The sequence below is a fragment of the Entelurus aequoreus genome, linkage group LG20 (genome assembly GCF_033978785.1).
Source record: "Entelurus aequoreus isolate RoL-2023_Sb linkage group LG20, RoL_Eaeq_v1.1, whole genome shotgun sequence".
In the NCBI taxonomy this organism is placed as follows: domain Eukaryota; kingdom Metazoa; phylum Chordata; class Actinopteri; order Syngnathiformes; family Syngnathidae; genus Entelurus; species Entelurus aequoreus.
In genome coordinates, this window is record NC_084750.1 from 9,069,051 (window position 1) to 9,083,573 (window position 14,523).

A 14,523-nucleotide genomic window follows, 5' to 3' on the forward strand; every position below is an offset into this window, starting at 1 on the left:
CCAAGGGAAAGAAAGGTGAAAGTGGATTACCTGGGGTTGACGGACTTCCTGGACCTCCTGTAAGTTCATTTTGAATACACTTAGAATATTTAATTGACTGAGAAACTCTTATTTCATATTTGAATGTGTCCTTAACAGAAATAATGACATGTCATGATAAATAACTCTTTCAGGGTCCTTCAGGTCCAGCAGGACCACCAGGGAAGACGGGTAACACCGGACCACCTGTAAGTAAATACCTGGACTAGAAGTGAAGACACTGACAGGTGTGTTTGACATGGTCACCTTCCCTTTATGAAGGGTCTGCCGGGTGAAATTGGATTTTCAGGCAAACCTGGCGAGCCTGGAAAACCCGTGAGTTCCATTTTTTACACACACACAAAAACATTCAGTTCATAAAACAACCTTTTCAATGTCTTGTGCTTTCATTAGGGTGTTCCTGGTAAAGACGGACTGGATGGTCTTCCTGGTAATGATGGACCCATGGTCAGTATCACTTGAAACCTATTCATCAATAGATTCAAAACATTTCCTTGTGGACCGCATTTCAAACTCAAGGCCCAGGGGCCACATAGTTTGATGTGGCCCGCGAAAGGAAATAATATGTGTCATCTTTCTTACTAAACCTATTCTTTCTTTCAGTTTTGACAAATGTTGCATGTTTTTTACATTTGAGAATGATCTGACCATTCTAAAACTTTATGTAAACACTGGGGTGTCCAAAGTGTGGCCCGCAGCTCCAGTTTCTTGGTCTCCTGCATTTTTTAAATAATAACAACAGTAAGAATACGGGAAAAAAAGAGCAAAAATGTAGATAATAATTTGATATTAATAACTCAGGGGTGTCAAAACGTTTTCCACCAAGGGTCGCATAGTGAACACTCAAAGTATTTGGGGGTTTATTTATAAATTGTTTTATTTTGTAACAAAAAAACAGATATTATATATATTAAAGACAAAAGTTAGGATCAGCTTTGTGTTATGAGGGACAAAGTGTATTACTATTAGTTATTTGTATCAAAATGTCAGCTTATTCTCATTAAATTACGTCTTTGCTCTTTTTATTCATTTTTTTACCCATGTAATAATTAATAATAGTACACTTTGTCACCTATAACACAAAGCTTATACAAAGTTTTGTCTTTAAATATATACACTTTGTAATGTCTGTTTTTAGCATTTTTTTTTTCATTTTTTTATTTTTTTACAAAATAAAAGTATATCGAAATGGTCCTAACATACTTTGACTTTTTAGTATGTGGCCCTTGGTGAAAAAGTTTGGACACCTTTATGTTAACATATATTCCAAACATTTTTTGTTAGAATAACATGTTTTTTACCCTGCCCTTATGATTTCTAAGTACCTTGTCCATCAATTTGTATTTGAAAAACAATCAAATGCATAAGGAATTGTGTACTAATATCATGAGTAGATGATGTATTAAAATTAATATACTGTATATTCACAATAAAAATTGGCTGTCAGATAGCCATTTGACCCTGAATGAAAAAGAGTTTGACACCCTGTTGTAGATATTAGATATTACTGGTGTAAATGTTGCTCTACATTTAAAACATACTTGATGAGATTATCTGTTAATGGTTGGTGTGTGGAGGCGTCCTCTTGAGATACAAATTGAAACCACACCCTACCCTCTCCAAAAGTATCAGAATATTCCTTTTGTAAATGTACATTGTTAAATATATTTATTGGAGATGAACATTGTGCCTATTTTTTGTCACGGTTGAAAATAAACTTCATAAATAGGATATAGATTCACATAACTAGGTACACCTTGTGTGGTGCATGTAATGATGCATCAGAAAAATAACTTACCAGAATTTATGTGGCATAGTGTTATTGTGCGCAAGCCACAGTTACACGAAAATAATACTTTACCTTCTCTTGTTTCCTCATACCGTGTCGTAATGTTGCAATGGCACCGTCATTTTAAAAAATCCAACTTTGTACTTACTGGTTTGTGCTGACAAAACAGTCCTGTGTAAAATGTGTATAAATAAAAATGGAAATACTAATTTCATAGATCAGGCGTGAGGGCATAAAAATATAAGGAATGGAAGCAGAAGGAGATTAGGCTGTTAGACAGAATATACTACAATACATAAATACGTCCGTCAATGTGTGACATCACAAATGGCCCACTGGTAAAAAATTAATGTAACACAAAAGTGTGTGCAAGCACAAGTCCAAATGCATGTGTCCTTATGATTTGATGCTTTTGCATTTTTTAATACGAGTATCCAACACTGAAACATTTTTTATTCCTCATGTCTCCTGAAAATGAAAATAGACACGCCTCACAATCAGTCTTAAGAATCATGGGACTTGTTCAAGCCAATATGAGAAGACGGTTATGATGATAAAAACAACATTTGAAAACTGAAATGTAAGCAAATATGCATTGACTTCAGCGAGCTACGAACTGTTTGTTTGTGTTTTTAGCTTGTTATTTGGCTCGTAACATATCATGCCTGACTCAACATGAAAGGAGAGCGTGTTATGATGCATACACTTTTTCCATACTTGTTTCTTTATGATACAGTAGAGCTCAATCGCTTCCATGACCGAGCTCCTAACTTAAACACTTTTAAATGCAATCAGCTAACATGTAACCTGCCTTCATGCCTTTACACAAACAACACAATAGTATGTAGTACAAACAAGTACAGACGTTTTATGAAGTAATGCCATAATGTACAGCCTTTACCTTGGAGAGTGAACTTGTACTGTATCTCGTCAAACACACCATCAGCAGCTTCTCTATATTTTCATGGATAAATGTCCACATTATTGCTGGCACAAAAGCCGTCCTCCTGCTTCAGTATGGTGCAGACTAGCAATTGCTTGGCCAAGTTAGCTAGCTACACGCTCCGTCATGACAACGCTAACGACAGCTTGACTCGCTTGTGAACGTTTCCTTCTTCATCCTTGAGGCCCATTCTTCTTCTTCTTCTTCTCCGAGAAGGAGGAAACTTGTCCCTGCGAAGTAGTCCTCACCGTCACACTGTCTGTAGATTTGAAGTGGACCTCCTTGGGACAGTGTTTACATGTAGGAGGAGGTTTAGGTGGGAGACTCAAGTGTTGGTGTGGGAGGTACAGAAGGCAGGGTGGGTTATAATTTTAAAAATGTGACGGCTGAAAGACAGACTTTTTTTTTTAGTAACAAACAAACTTTAGGCCAACAACAGCATTCTGCAGAAGTGAATGCTGACTGATTCTGCCCAGCCTCTTCTCTTGGCTGTGCTTTCTCTAGAAGGGATAGTGGGAATCTCCTTCATCCATTCATGCCCGTTACTAATTAGACGATGAGGCATTTGGCTACATTTCGGGCTACACCGAGCCGTTCTGGGGTTTAACCTGCCTATTTGGTATCATCTGAGGTGCTGCACATAATATGCCCTGTCAGCCATACATGTAGCTGACAATTCACTGAATATCATCCACTTCATCTCAACCCTGCTTGGAAAACCTCTCCAGCTACAAGCTAATGCTAGCAAGTAAGACCAGAGTTTTAGGGGGGATCTCAACTAGCAGTGTGAAAGCTCGTACCTCAGATTTGTGCTAGCACCTCAAAGAGACAGCTTGTGTTGAAGTACCACTGTATATATTTCTTTATTCGCTAGGCCACTAATGATAGTTCACTTATTTTTACACTTGTATGATAGCCAATAATGTTGAAATACATCAAACATTGTCTTCTGTACAGATCATTTTTTTGTTGGTGGTCTCCTGTGTTTTGTGTTGGTCCTGTGCTTTTTTTTTGGTGGCACTTCCTGTTGAGCACTTCACACATCTTGCCCAGAGCATTCCCCCTCACCTGTTTTTGCTTCTATTTAAGTTGAGTGTGAGCCACCATTCTTTGTTTGGAATGGATATTATTCATGTGGACGCTAATTCCTCCTGCCGTGAGTTTTGCTGTATTGCAGCATTCCGTTTGGTTGTTTCGCACCTGTCAGTTTTAGTTCCGTTTTTGAATAGCCCTCCCTATGCTTCAGTTCCAACTCAGCGGCACTCCTCTTTGTTTGTTTTGAGCATCATTAAATACTTTTACCTGCACGATGCCTCCTCCATCTTCTGCATCTTGGGAACACGCCACTAATCCGCGTCATGCGACCCGAGCGTCACAAATACATGCAGTTTGACACTGGAACAGATCTTTCCCATTCATTCCAAAGGGAAAACATTGTAATTGAAGCGCTACAAGAATATTAAATGTGGTGCTAGATTACTGACGGTTCACCTGGAATATCTAACTGTAAGTGTGATGTCTCTGAAGGGTCCGAGAGGAGAGCGTGCAACAGATGGTTTTCCTGGCAAGCCTGGACCAAAGGTACTGTAAGCACATCTCTATCTTAAACACAACATTGTAACTTTTTGAAGTGTTTTCATATGATGTATCCCCTCAGGGTGATGATGGGCCTCCTGGACCAAGAGGACCTCCTGGGGAGCGAGTGAGTGAACTGAAGATGACTTTTCTTTAATTTTCTGTTTTTGCCGAGTTGAGGAATTGATTATATTTAATAGGGAGAGGCTGGTGCTCCTGGTCAATCAGGTGTTGATGGAGCGAGAGGAGAGAGGGGGACTCCGGTACGTATTACCAACACATAATCACAAATGTCCACATGTCTACATAGAATTTATTGATTTATTTAAATGATTTACTGTTTTAGGGTGAAAGAGGACAGGAGGGACCATTTGGGCCAAAAGGTGAAAAGGGTGACAAGGTAAAGTATGACAAATCTGGATCTAATTGCACACTGATACTTCTAATAAATTCCAATAATTATATTGTTTTTGTATAACTCATTAAAATCAATTCATCATCTCCTGCCTTCAGGGTGAAATAGGAGCCAGGGGGCCACCTGGTATTGCTGGAGATGTAAATATATTTTTATATAATACAATGAATATAGTTACTGTAAGCACTGATAATAAGAGGGAACGTTTTATTTGACATATTTTTGTATTTTGTTTTTATAGGTAGCAAGTGTAATCCCTGAGCCGGGAGAACCTGTAAGTTGACTCTTTTTCTTTGAAAAAATGCAAGCATAAAATATGTATCAGTTGGATTTAATGTCCTTATAGGGTGTCCAAAGTACATCCCACATTTAAATACTATTACTAAAAAAGTTGAAATGTAGACGCTAAAAACACAAAGCTGACTTGCAGGCTGTTTTTTTCTTTAAAAATCTATTGTTTTGATTTTGAAAGTGAAAAATATGAAAATGGCCTTTTTTCAGTGTGCAGCCCTCAGATATACTAATTATGTTCTCACTCGTAGGGAAAACCAGGAGAAAAGGGAGAGAAAGGAGAACAAGGACATGCTGGAGAAATGGTTGGGATTTATTTTCACTTTCATTATTTTTTTTGGAAACATTCTCTTTATTTTTTCTTAAATGTGAGCAAAGCACACCCTGCAGTAGGCAGGAGAGTCCACTAGATGTCAGTAGAGATACAAGAAATACCCTTTCAGTTCTGAAAGGCTTCTTATGTGCAGTGTGTAATTGTATGGGTAGTTAATAAAGTAAATCAATATATCTAAGTATTATTTATTTGAACTCTTTATATATTTCATTTAACACTATAACATTCCAAAATTAATATATATGGACGGAGAAATGGTACAGAAATTGTCCCCACTTTACGAGTGAATACATTAATTCCAACATGTGCTCATTAATATTCTCTCTATGAAGGGCCCTCGAGGATTACCTGGCGAACAAGGCTTCAAGGGTCCGCCTGGAGCAGCGGTAAGTCGCTAGGGACTTTCTAGAGCACATAAAAACAACACTTGCAGCAATCAGTCTTACTTTTCTTTGACTCAAGGATTTACTTAATGTTTGCGTGCAATAAAACACCTGCAAACTTGATAGCACACACAAAGCTGATCTATTAATTGTGTGCAAAGTGGGTCGCATCTGTTAATTGAGCAGAATAAGGAGCGCAATCCATTTTGCGTCTGTCTTCATGAATATGCAGAATAAATGCTATTCATCAAAACATCCACAATACTGGGAGAAGATGCAAATACACAATGTGATTTGTCAACACTCATCAACGTTCTGTCAGCACTTAAGTGTTTTATGTAGCACCTCTGAAAAGTATGTGCAAACTGACGCACACTCGGTGCTCACGCTGCAAAGATAGACGTGGTACGTCTGTGTGTCAACATATTGGCATGGTCTGTCAGAAATAAAAAGTATTTGATATTAACTTTTTAGCAACATCATTTTATAATTTCATAGCCGCATGATGGGTGACTTAAGGGGCTAAATAAAATTGGTTGGTTGAAATGTATTTTGAACATGTATACAGTATCAATATGATACATCACATATTTTACATATTTTCTAATCCCCCTTTTTCACTTCATAACAATTACTAACACATACTTCCTATTCTCAGTTTGTACTCAATTTACATCAATGTGTTTTAACTACATCAGTTCTTCTCATAAGTAGTTAAATCAGTTATGATTCGCTTGATCAGATGGATATTCCATTTTCAATAAATTTATGACGTTTGTCATAATTTTTCTTCTTTATACTTTGTCAACACTTTTAGTTTGAACAGTCTCTTAAACTGGATCATATTAGTACATTGATTTATTTACTTAATCCATTCCATAATTAGATTCCACATACTGAGATGCTAAATGTTTTAAGTGTTGTACGTGCATACAAATGTTTTAAGTTAGATTTTTCTCTAAAGTTATATTTCTCCTCTTTTCGTCGAGAATAATTGTTGTAAATTCTTGGCTAGCAGGTTATAGTTTGCTTTGTACATCATTTTACATGTTTGCAAATGCACCAAATCATTAAATTTCAATATTTTGATTCAATAAATAAAGTGTTTGTATGTTCACTATATCCAACATTATGTATTATTATAACTGATCTTTTTTGTACCAGCGCTAATGAATGAAGTGTAGTTATTTCCCATATTTCTGCACAATAACTCAGATATGTAACACTAGTGAGCAGTAGACAATATGAAGTGAATTTTGGTCCAGAACATATTTTGCTTTATTCATTATAGAAATATTTCTTGCCACCTTATGTTGTATATTTTTTATCAATCAATCAATCAATCAATGTTTATTTATATAGCCCTAAATCACAAGTGTCTCAAAGGGCTGTACAAGCCACAACGACATCCTCGGTACAGAGCCCACATACGGGCAAGGAAAAACTCACCCCAGTGGGACGTCGGTGAATGACTATGAGAAACCTTGGAGAGGACCGCATATGTGGGTAACCCCCCCCCCCCCTCTAGGGGAGACCGAAAGCAGCGGATGTCGAGTGGGTCTGACATAACATTGTGAAAGTCCAGTCCACATGATATTTCCAGTTCATTTTATCTTCTATTATTACACCCAAAACAAGATTTAGCTCATTCTTTCAATTCCCACTCCATCTATTTGTATTTGTATGACTTTTTCTTCTACTGTTACCAAATAACATTATTTTACTTTTACTGAGATTCAAAGAGTCAGTTTTTGTCAAACCATCTCTTAAATGTACTCATTCCTCCTGTTATTTGTATTAGCTTGTGTGTGTTCTCTCCTGAACAGAACACAGTTGGAATCCAGAGAGGTTCATTAGGTCTTCAGGGAATTATGTAATGTGTTATTCTTCTAGCCAGTCCTGTGTGTTTATTTCCGTACCTGACAGTTTTGGCTACAACTGTTGCTTTCCTCAACACAGTTGTGTCGGCAACTAATACTAACTTTAAGTCTTGGGTGAATTTACAAATGTCGTTTGTATGAAGATTAAACAATTTGGGTGCCAGTATTGATCCCTGGGGTGCACCACAAGATATTTGTAGCTCTGTTGATATACTTTCACTTAGCTTCACGTATTGTCTGGCTTCTTGTCCAGTTTAAGACCAACCCTCTGATGACATATTGTTCTAATTTTGTAAATAAGATGTTACGATTAATTGTGTCAGATGCTTTAGCTGGATCCATAAATACTGCTGCAGCACATTGGTTGGTTATTTTGATGAATGGCATCGATGGTGAAATGTTGGCTCTGTATCCATATTGGTTACACTTTTGATTATGAATTTGTCCAATCTGTGGTTGAATCAGTTTTCAATGATTTTAGAAAACCTTGGAAGTAAAGAAACAGGAATTCAATTGATTTGGTGTCTGCTGCCATTTTTTTTTTGATGCTGTTACATTTTTCATTCATACTATTTATTGTTAACATACACTATATTGCCAAAAGTATTTGGCCACCTGCCTTTACTCACATATGAAGTTGAAGTGCCATCCCATGGAATTGCACAAAATGTTTTGGTATCCTGGAGCATTCCAAGTTCCTTTCACTGGAACTAAGGGGCCAAGCCCAACTCCTGAAAAACAACCCCATACCAAATTTCACACTCGGCACAATGCAGTCCGAAATGTAGCGTTCTCCTGGCAACCTCCAAACCCAGACTGGTCCATCAGATTGCCAGATGGAAAAGTGTGATTCATCAGTCCAGAGAAGGTGTCTCCACTGCTCTAGAGTCCGGTGGCACCACCACTGCATCCCACGCTTTGCATTGGACTTTGTGATGTATGGCTTAGATGCCGCTGCTCGGCCATGAAAACCCATTCCATGAAGCTCTCTGCGTACTGTACTTGGGCTAATTGGAAGGTCACATGAAGTTTGGAGCTCTGTAGCAACTGACTATGCAGAAAATCTTTGCACTATGCGCTTCAGCATCTGCTGACCCCTCTCTGTCAGTTTACCTGGCCTACCACTTTTTGGCTGACTTGCTGTTGTTCCCAAACTCTTCACTTTTCTTATAATAAAGTTGACTTTGGAATATTTAGGAGCGAGGAAATTTCACGACTGGATTTGCTGCACAGGTGGCATCCTATGACAGTTCCACGCTGGAAATCACTGAGAGCGGCCCATTCTTTCACACGTTTGTAGAAACAGTCTCCATGCCTAAGTGCTTAGGACACCTGATTGTCATCATTTGGATGGGTGGCCAAATACTTTTGGCAATATAGTGTGTCTCCTATATGAAAACTTCTCAAAGTATGCGTTTTTTTGCATCTTGTCACAGTAAGTGTGACATGAGCGCATCTTTGGTACTGGAAAAAATGTGGATTCAGATGTCGATGCACTTTGCACTGCCTCTAAAATGCCCATAAAAAGTGGTCAATGTCTCCTTCATGTTTGAAAACATAACAAACGCCACAGGTAGGGGCATGATAACATGAATGTGCAGTCAATGAGTGTCTCTATGGTGATGCCACGTATAGTACACGCAATATTCGCATTTAAGGCAGGTGGTCTGCACTACTTTTCAATCAGTCTTAGTAGATCACACGCAACACGCCCACTAATAGTACATGCTATTTTATAGATTAGCGCGTGGTACTAGGATCTTAGTAAATGTTTGTGCTCCCTCCTTCCAGGGTCCTAAAGGTGACACAGGACCTCAAGGAGAGACAGGACGTGTTGGAGACCCAGTGAGTGTCTACACTTGTCAACAGATGTCCAGCAATGCAGTGACTGATAAATGTGTTTCCCCTTTAGGGCCCTCCAGGTGTAGCTGGTCCTCAGGGGCTCCGAGGACTACCAGGCCATGCGGTAGGTCTACACAGACCATTAGATATAATAATGTTTATAATAGTGATGATTAATGAACATAAGTTTACTATGATGATTAACAGGTTTGCTCTTTTAGGGAATACCAGGCATCATTGGGCCCCCTGGTGTTGCAGGAGAGAGAGGAGACAAGGTTGTTTCAACACTTTTTTATATGTTTGTGGGAAAAATAGTCTGTTTCACATTGTTTAAAGCTTTTGTGGGCGGTGAGAGCAAATAAACCCGCTGACTGTATTGTAAAATACATGAAATGCTCCAGTGGACACATTCAAAAGCTGTTTTTTAAAATTATGCAGCAGTTTTAATATCAAAGGTCACTCCACTAGGTACTCTCTCACCCATTGGTCAGCTGTTCTAAGTGCAGAAAAACCAAGAATGTTTGTTGATTCCTTCTATTCTAGACGATCCTTGCAGGTACTGCATTCAAGTATCAAACAACAACTAAGGAGTAATATAAATGCTACAATTGAGTATTGACTGAATGAAACTGCCATAAGTCTATTGGACATATTTGGAAGCCATGTTTAGTTAGTATTGCTGCGACTTTGTTCTTTTTTAAAAGAAGTAAAAGTATCTTTGTGGGTGCAAATAAGTTACTTTGCTAATAGATCAAAAATGTAGTTTTTATTTGAATGTAGCAATATTTTCTGGATTGGTGTTTTGACAAAAAAACTTTTTTGAAGTCAGGAGGCTTAATTTTTTGTTAATGCATTTACCAGTTTTAGAATATGTAGAGATACTAAAACACGTTGGTGAAGATCATGAAAACATATTTTATAGTGTTTGTTGTGTGTACAGAGGGAGTTAACAGCACAGACCACAAGAGGGCGTAGTTGCTGGATGATTTATTATATATATACCATATACTGTATAAAATAACAACCCATAATACTTAAACTAAGGAAATGGAGTGTGACTAAAGAGAGTGGACAAATGAGCATGGAAGCGGGAGGACACTGAACTCGAGAATGCACAAGGACAGCCAGATACAGGACAGCTTACTGTAACAGGGAACAGAAAATTATGTTCTGGCACCCGATAGCAGGTAGAGCAGGCTTTTGAAGGCAGTCCTGATGATCAGCGTGACAGTGTTCAACCTATTGCATGTTGTCCACCATAGTGGACTTTTCACCAATTCATTTGTAATTGTATAATTTAAAAAAATGAAGTTTGAGAGGTTTGTGTTTATTACTGGAAAGTAATAAACACTCTCTACGTGAGTACAAGCGGTCCCACCTACATCCACAGAGACAACGATAGTAGGTGACTGGCAAGAATGTTCACTTTCTTTCATTCCGCTTTTGATGGCTCAAAAAATGGTGGCCATGTTTGAATTACATGAAATGTCAGAAATGGGATAAAGAACAAGTAATTACATTTCAGAACTGATCCAAATCACCGTCTGGATTCATAACTTTTTTATTATTAGGTCCTGGCAGAAGTTCATTATTAGAGCAACCCTACTAAAATAGCAGCAATCATGAAAAAACACTACTTTTACAATATGCATACGTCATAGATATAAATAAGTCTTTGTTTCTGTTTGTTTTTTAAATAGGGAGAACCAGGCAAATCAGGACAAGCAGGTCAACGAGGTTCACCTGGAGAACCTGGTCTGATTGGACCTCCTGGACCGACAGGGAAGGGAAAAGATGGCCTATCAGTAAGAACCATTATTATACTTTGTTTCAATTTATCTGCATAATGTTTATGAAAGCTAACTAGTTAACAAATGTGATGTTAAATAAAGTGGTTTAGTAAAAAAAAAAAGGTGAAAATGGTTAAAGTTGAAAACAAAAATCATGTTAATGTACTGCATGCATAATGTATATCATTGACATTTATCAGTTCACCTCAGGGCAATTAAACTAGGAGTTCTGCCACATGTTGTGCTTTTAAACACACATTTTATGTCTGGCAACACAAGTAGAACACAACAAGCCTGAGTCGGCACATTGTGTGCAACATGTTCCACCATCTTTTTTCACTTCAGAGCTGCTGATGAGGCAGGAAGAATGTTGTTAAGAAATATCACATAAAATAGCACAATGGCTTCACAGCAGTTCTTTTGTTGTTGATGGGTTTTTTTTATACAAGTGCCGAGAGCGATGGCCCTGAGGGCTCACTGACGTTTATATGCAAAAAAAATTAATGAACTTGTGCACACTTTTGATTTTTATGTGCATAAAGCATGAACTTGTGACCCTTTTTTGGTGTTTACATGCATAAAGCTTGAAGTTGTGCACATTTTTGATGTTTATGTGCATAGGGATGTCACGATATGAACATTTCTTATCACAGTTATTGTGATTGAAAATATCACGGTTATTATTACCGCTGTATTTTTGAATGTGCTCAACATTTTCAAAAAGTACATATACTGAAATCTTTTGATCAAGTTTTATTTAAAAACACAAAACACATTCAAAATTATTTCCTTTGAAGGAGAAACATTAATGTAGATAAGAACACAGTTTCATGGACCTCAAGTAGAAGTTGAATGTGCATTTGCAACATAAGCATTATAAACAAAGTAATATAGCAGAAACAAAATAATAACATAAATAAATCAAAATAAATATGAAAATTGTGCAAGATAGCACCTTCTGGACATAAGAGATAAACGAATGTTTGATTGATTGATTGAGAAGTTTATTGACATCTTAAAGAATTGAATCCATGTAAGATTTTTGCAAGATGGCACCTGATGGCCATAAGATGTAGCTGCACTTTTTGTCCTTTGTCCATATATATAAAGATAGTGTTTGTATATGAGATCTAGTCTTCTACATAGGGCTGCATGATGATGGCCAAAATAATAAACATTAATTCACAATTATTTTTTTTATTAGATAAAACAGTGTTGGGGTGAGAACGTGATCCCATCATGTCATTTTTAATATCTAATATACAGGCTAAAGATGAACGTTATCCACATATTTAAAGACAAATATTTGTTTTTGTTCATTAATAATATCAACGTCTCAGATTTTGTCTCATTTCATGATGCCTTTATCTTTATTTTTACTTGTTGATAGAAGTTTATTTTTAATTTACACATTCTGTGTACATTGACGTGTCCTAAATGTATGTAGATGCTGTATCGGGACACATCCATTAAGAGTTTGAGCAGATATGTCATATAGGAATTAACTATACACCATAAAATATTAACACAAGCTATGTCACATGAATGGTTTTCAAATGACTTTGTAGAATTAAAACAAAAAACACCAGTAATGTAAAAAAAACATGGTTTACTTTTTGATATCAATATAAAACACCATGCAGTTTGGCTAATAAAGATGAAGTCAAATAAAAAAAGCTTTATTCTTCAACAACAACCATGTACTTCAGTCCAACAGTTTGGCTAACAAAAATAAACTGGAGTGATACCTCTCACATCTAACACACAATCGTTGTGCCTCATTGACAACTCAGCGTGTTGACACTTCACAGTTTGCGTTCAATTCCATGAGTAGACTGAAACATTTTAGCTAGTATTGATGTTATTTGAACACTGACAGAGTTAGCAGTTAAAGGAAGAGTGAAAATCCCAGTAAACAAACGTCAAGACTTCATACACAAGTTGTGACAACGTTCCCTACACTCTGCCTGCTGCATGCTAACTCAGTCACAGCAACTGAGTGAAGGACGTATTTGGAAAATTAAAGCAACATCAAATTTTTTTTTTCTCCTGCATACTTTTTGTGTGGGATAAATGTGTTTGTCTCCAATATTGTCCACACCTGTCTCCATCTAATAACAGCAGTGCAGTCTCAAACCTACGCCGAGACTCCACGCTGGTTAAGCAAGTGTAACAAAGCAAGGTTGTGTAGTTGTCGCCATGTTTCTGCTAGTACGCATGCGCTGCTGCGACTTCCTTTCCAGCAAGTGAGCAGTGTTGCCTAAAAGTTTTTATTAGTAAATGGCGGTTTTTCGGTAATTAAAAATGAAAACGATGTTACTAACCGTCTGGAATTTTACTGCGGTTTATCATTACACCGTTTACAGATGCATTCCTGTGCATAAAGAATTAAATTGTGCACACTTGATGTTTGTGTTCATAAGGCATGAGCTCGTGCACACTTGTTGATCTTTATGTACATAAAGAATTAACTTGTGCACACTTTTGATGTTAATGTGCATAAAGAATGAACTTTTGCACACTTTAGTTTTTGTCCAAAAAGAATGAACTTGTGCACTTAACGTTTATGTACATAAAGCATACATTTGTGCACACTTTTGATGTTTATGTGCATAAAGAATGAATTCATGTGCACACTTTTCAGCACTTAATGATTCAGCTGAGTGCTGCGAGACCTTTAATTGCTATTGTTTGTTACATGAAGGGTGAACCAGGACCTCGGGGAAATGAAGGACCCCCAGGACCAAAGGTAATGATGGACAATTCCAAATCATTCCATATTTCATATGCAATGCATGTGACTGTTGATTGCTAAAAATGCAATTTATATCTGTCTCCTAGGGCCCGCCAGGATCAGTAGGGGAGCCAGGGCCACAAGGGGACAGGGGCTCCCCAGGTGAAGGCAAAGTGGGACCTCAAGTATGTAACCAGCTCCCCTACAGCAGATTGTACATTGTTACATTTACTATATCATAATTCTATACTACCATCTTTGTCTTTTTGCAGGGGTCTGCTGGAAATAATGGAGATCCTGGAACTCCTGTAAGAATCACTTAAAATGATCATAGTTTTCTTTCCTATACGGTTCTTAACACGTTTCTTGGCGCTTTCCAGGGCTTGAGGGGTCTGCCTGGTGTTACTGGTCCTCAAGGCCCTGCAGGACATAATGTGAGTCTTCTGTGTGGACTGAAGTCTGGAGAGTTTTCTTTGGCTTTGTTGTGTGTTTCGGTGTCGTAGAGAAA

General features: G+C 37.6%; 1 protein-coding gene across 1 annotated transcript in view; it reads left to right on the forward strand.

Moving 5' to 3' along the window:
- The window catches only part of LOC133635905 (collagen alpha-1(XXII) chain-like), a 97,450-nt gene that overhangs the window by 51,019 nt on the left and 31,908 nt on the right, over positions 1-14,523 (forward strand). Inside the window, exons 20-39 of the mRNA XM_062029351.1 lie at positions 6-59; positions 174-227; positions 301-354; positions 433-486; positions 4,299-4,352; positions 4,429-4,473; positions 4,547-4,609; positions 4,693-4,746; positions 4,860-4,901; positions 5,003-5,035; positions 5,304-5,357; positions 5,719-5,772; positions 9,441-9,494; positions 9,562-9,615; positions 9,713-9,766; positions 11,192-11,296; positions 13,986-14,030; positions 14,123-14,200; positions 14,288-14,323; positions 14,396-14,449. Of these exons, the coding sequence (XP_061885335.1) occupies positions 6-59; positions 174-227; positions 301-354; positions 433-486; positions 4,299-4,352; positions 4,429-4,473; positions 4,547-4,609; positions 4,693-4,746; positions 4,860-4,901; positions 5,003-5,035; positions 5,304-5,357; positions 5,719-5,772; positions 9,441-9,494; positions 9,562-9,615; positions 9,713-9,766; positions 11,192-11,296; positions 13,986-14,030; positions 14,123-14,200; positions 14,288-14,323; positions 14,396-14,449 (1,095 nt within the window). The remainder of the gene's footprint in view (positions 1-5; positions 60-173; positions 228-300; positions 355-432; positions 487-4,298; positions 4,353-4,428; positions 4,474-4,546; positions 4,610-4,692; positions 4,747-4,859; positions 4,902-5,002; positions 5,036-5,303; positions 5,358-5,718; positions 5,773-9,440; positions 9,495-9,561; positions 9,616-9,712; positions 9,767-11,191; positions 11,297-13,985; positions 14,031-14,122; positions 14,201-14,287; positions 14,324-14,395; positions 14,450-14,523) is intronic.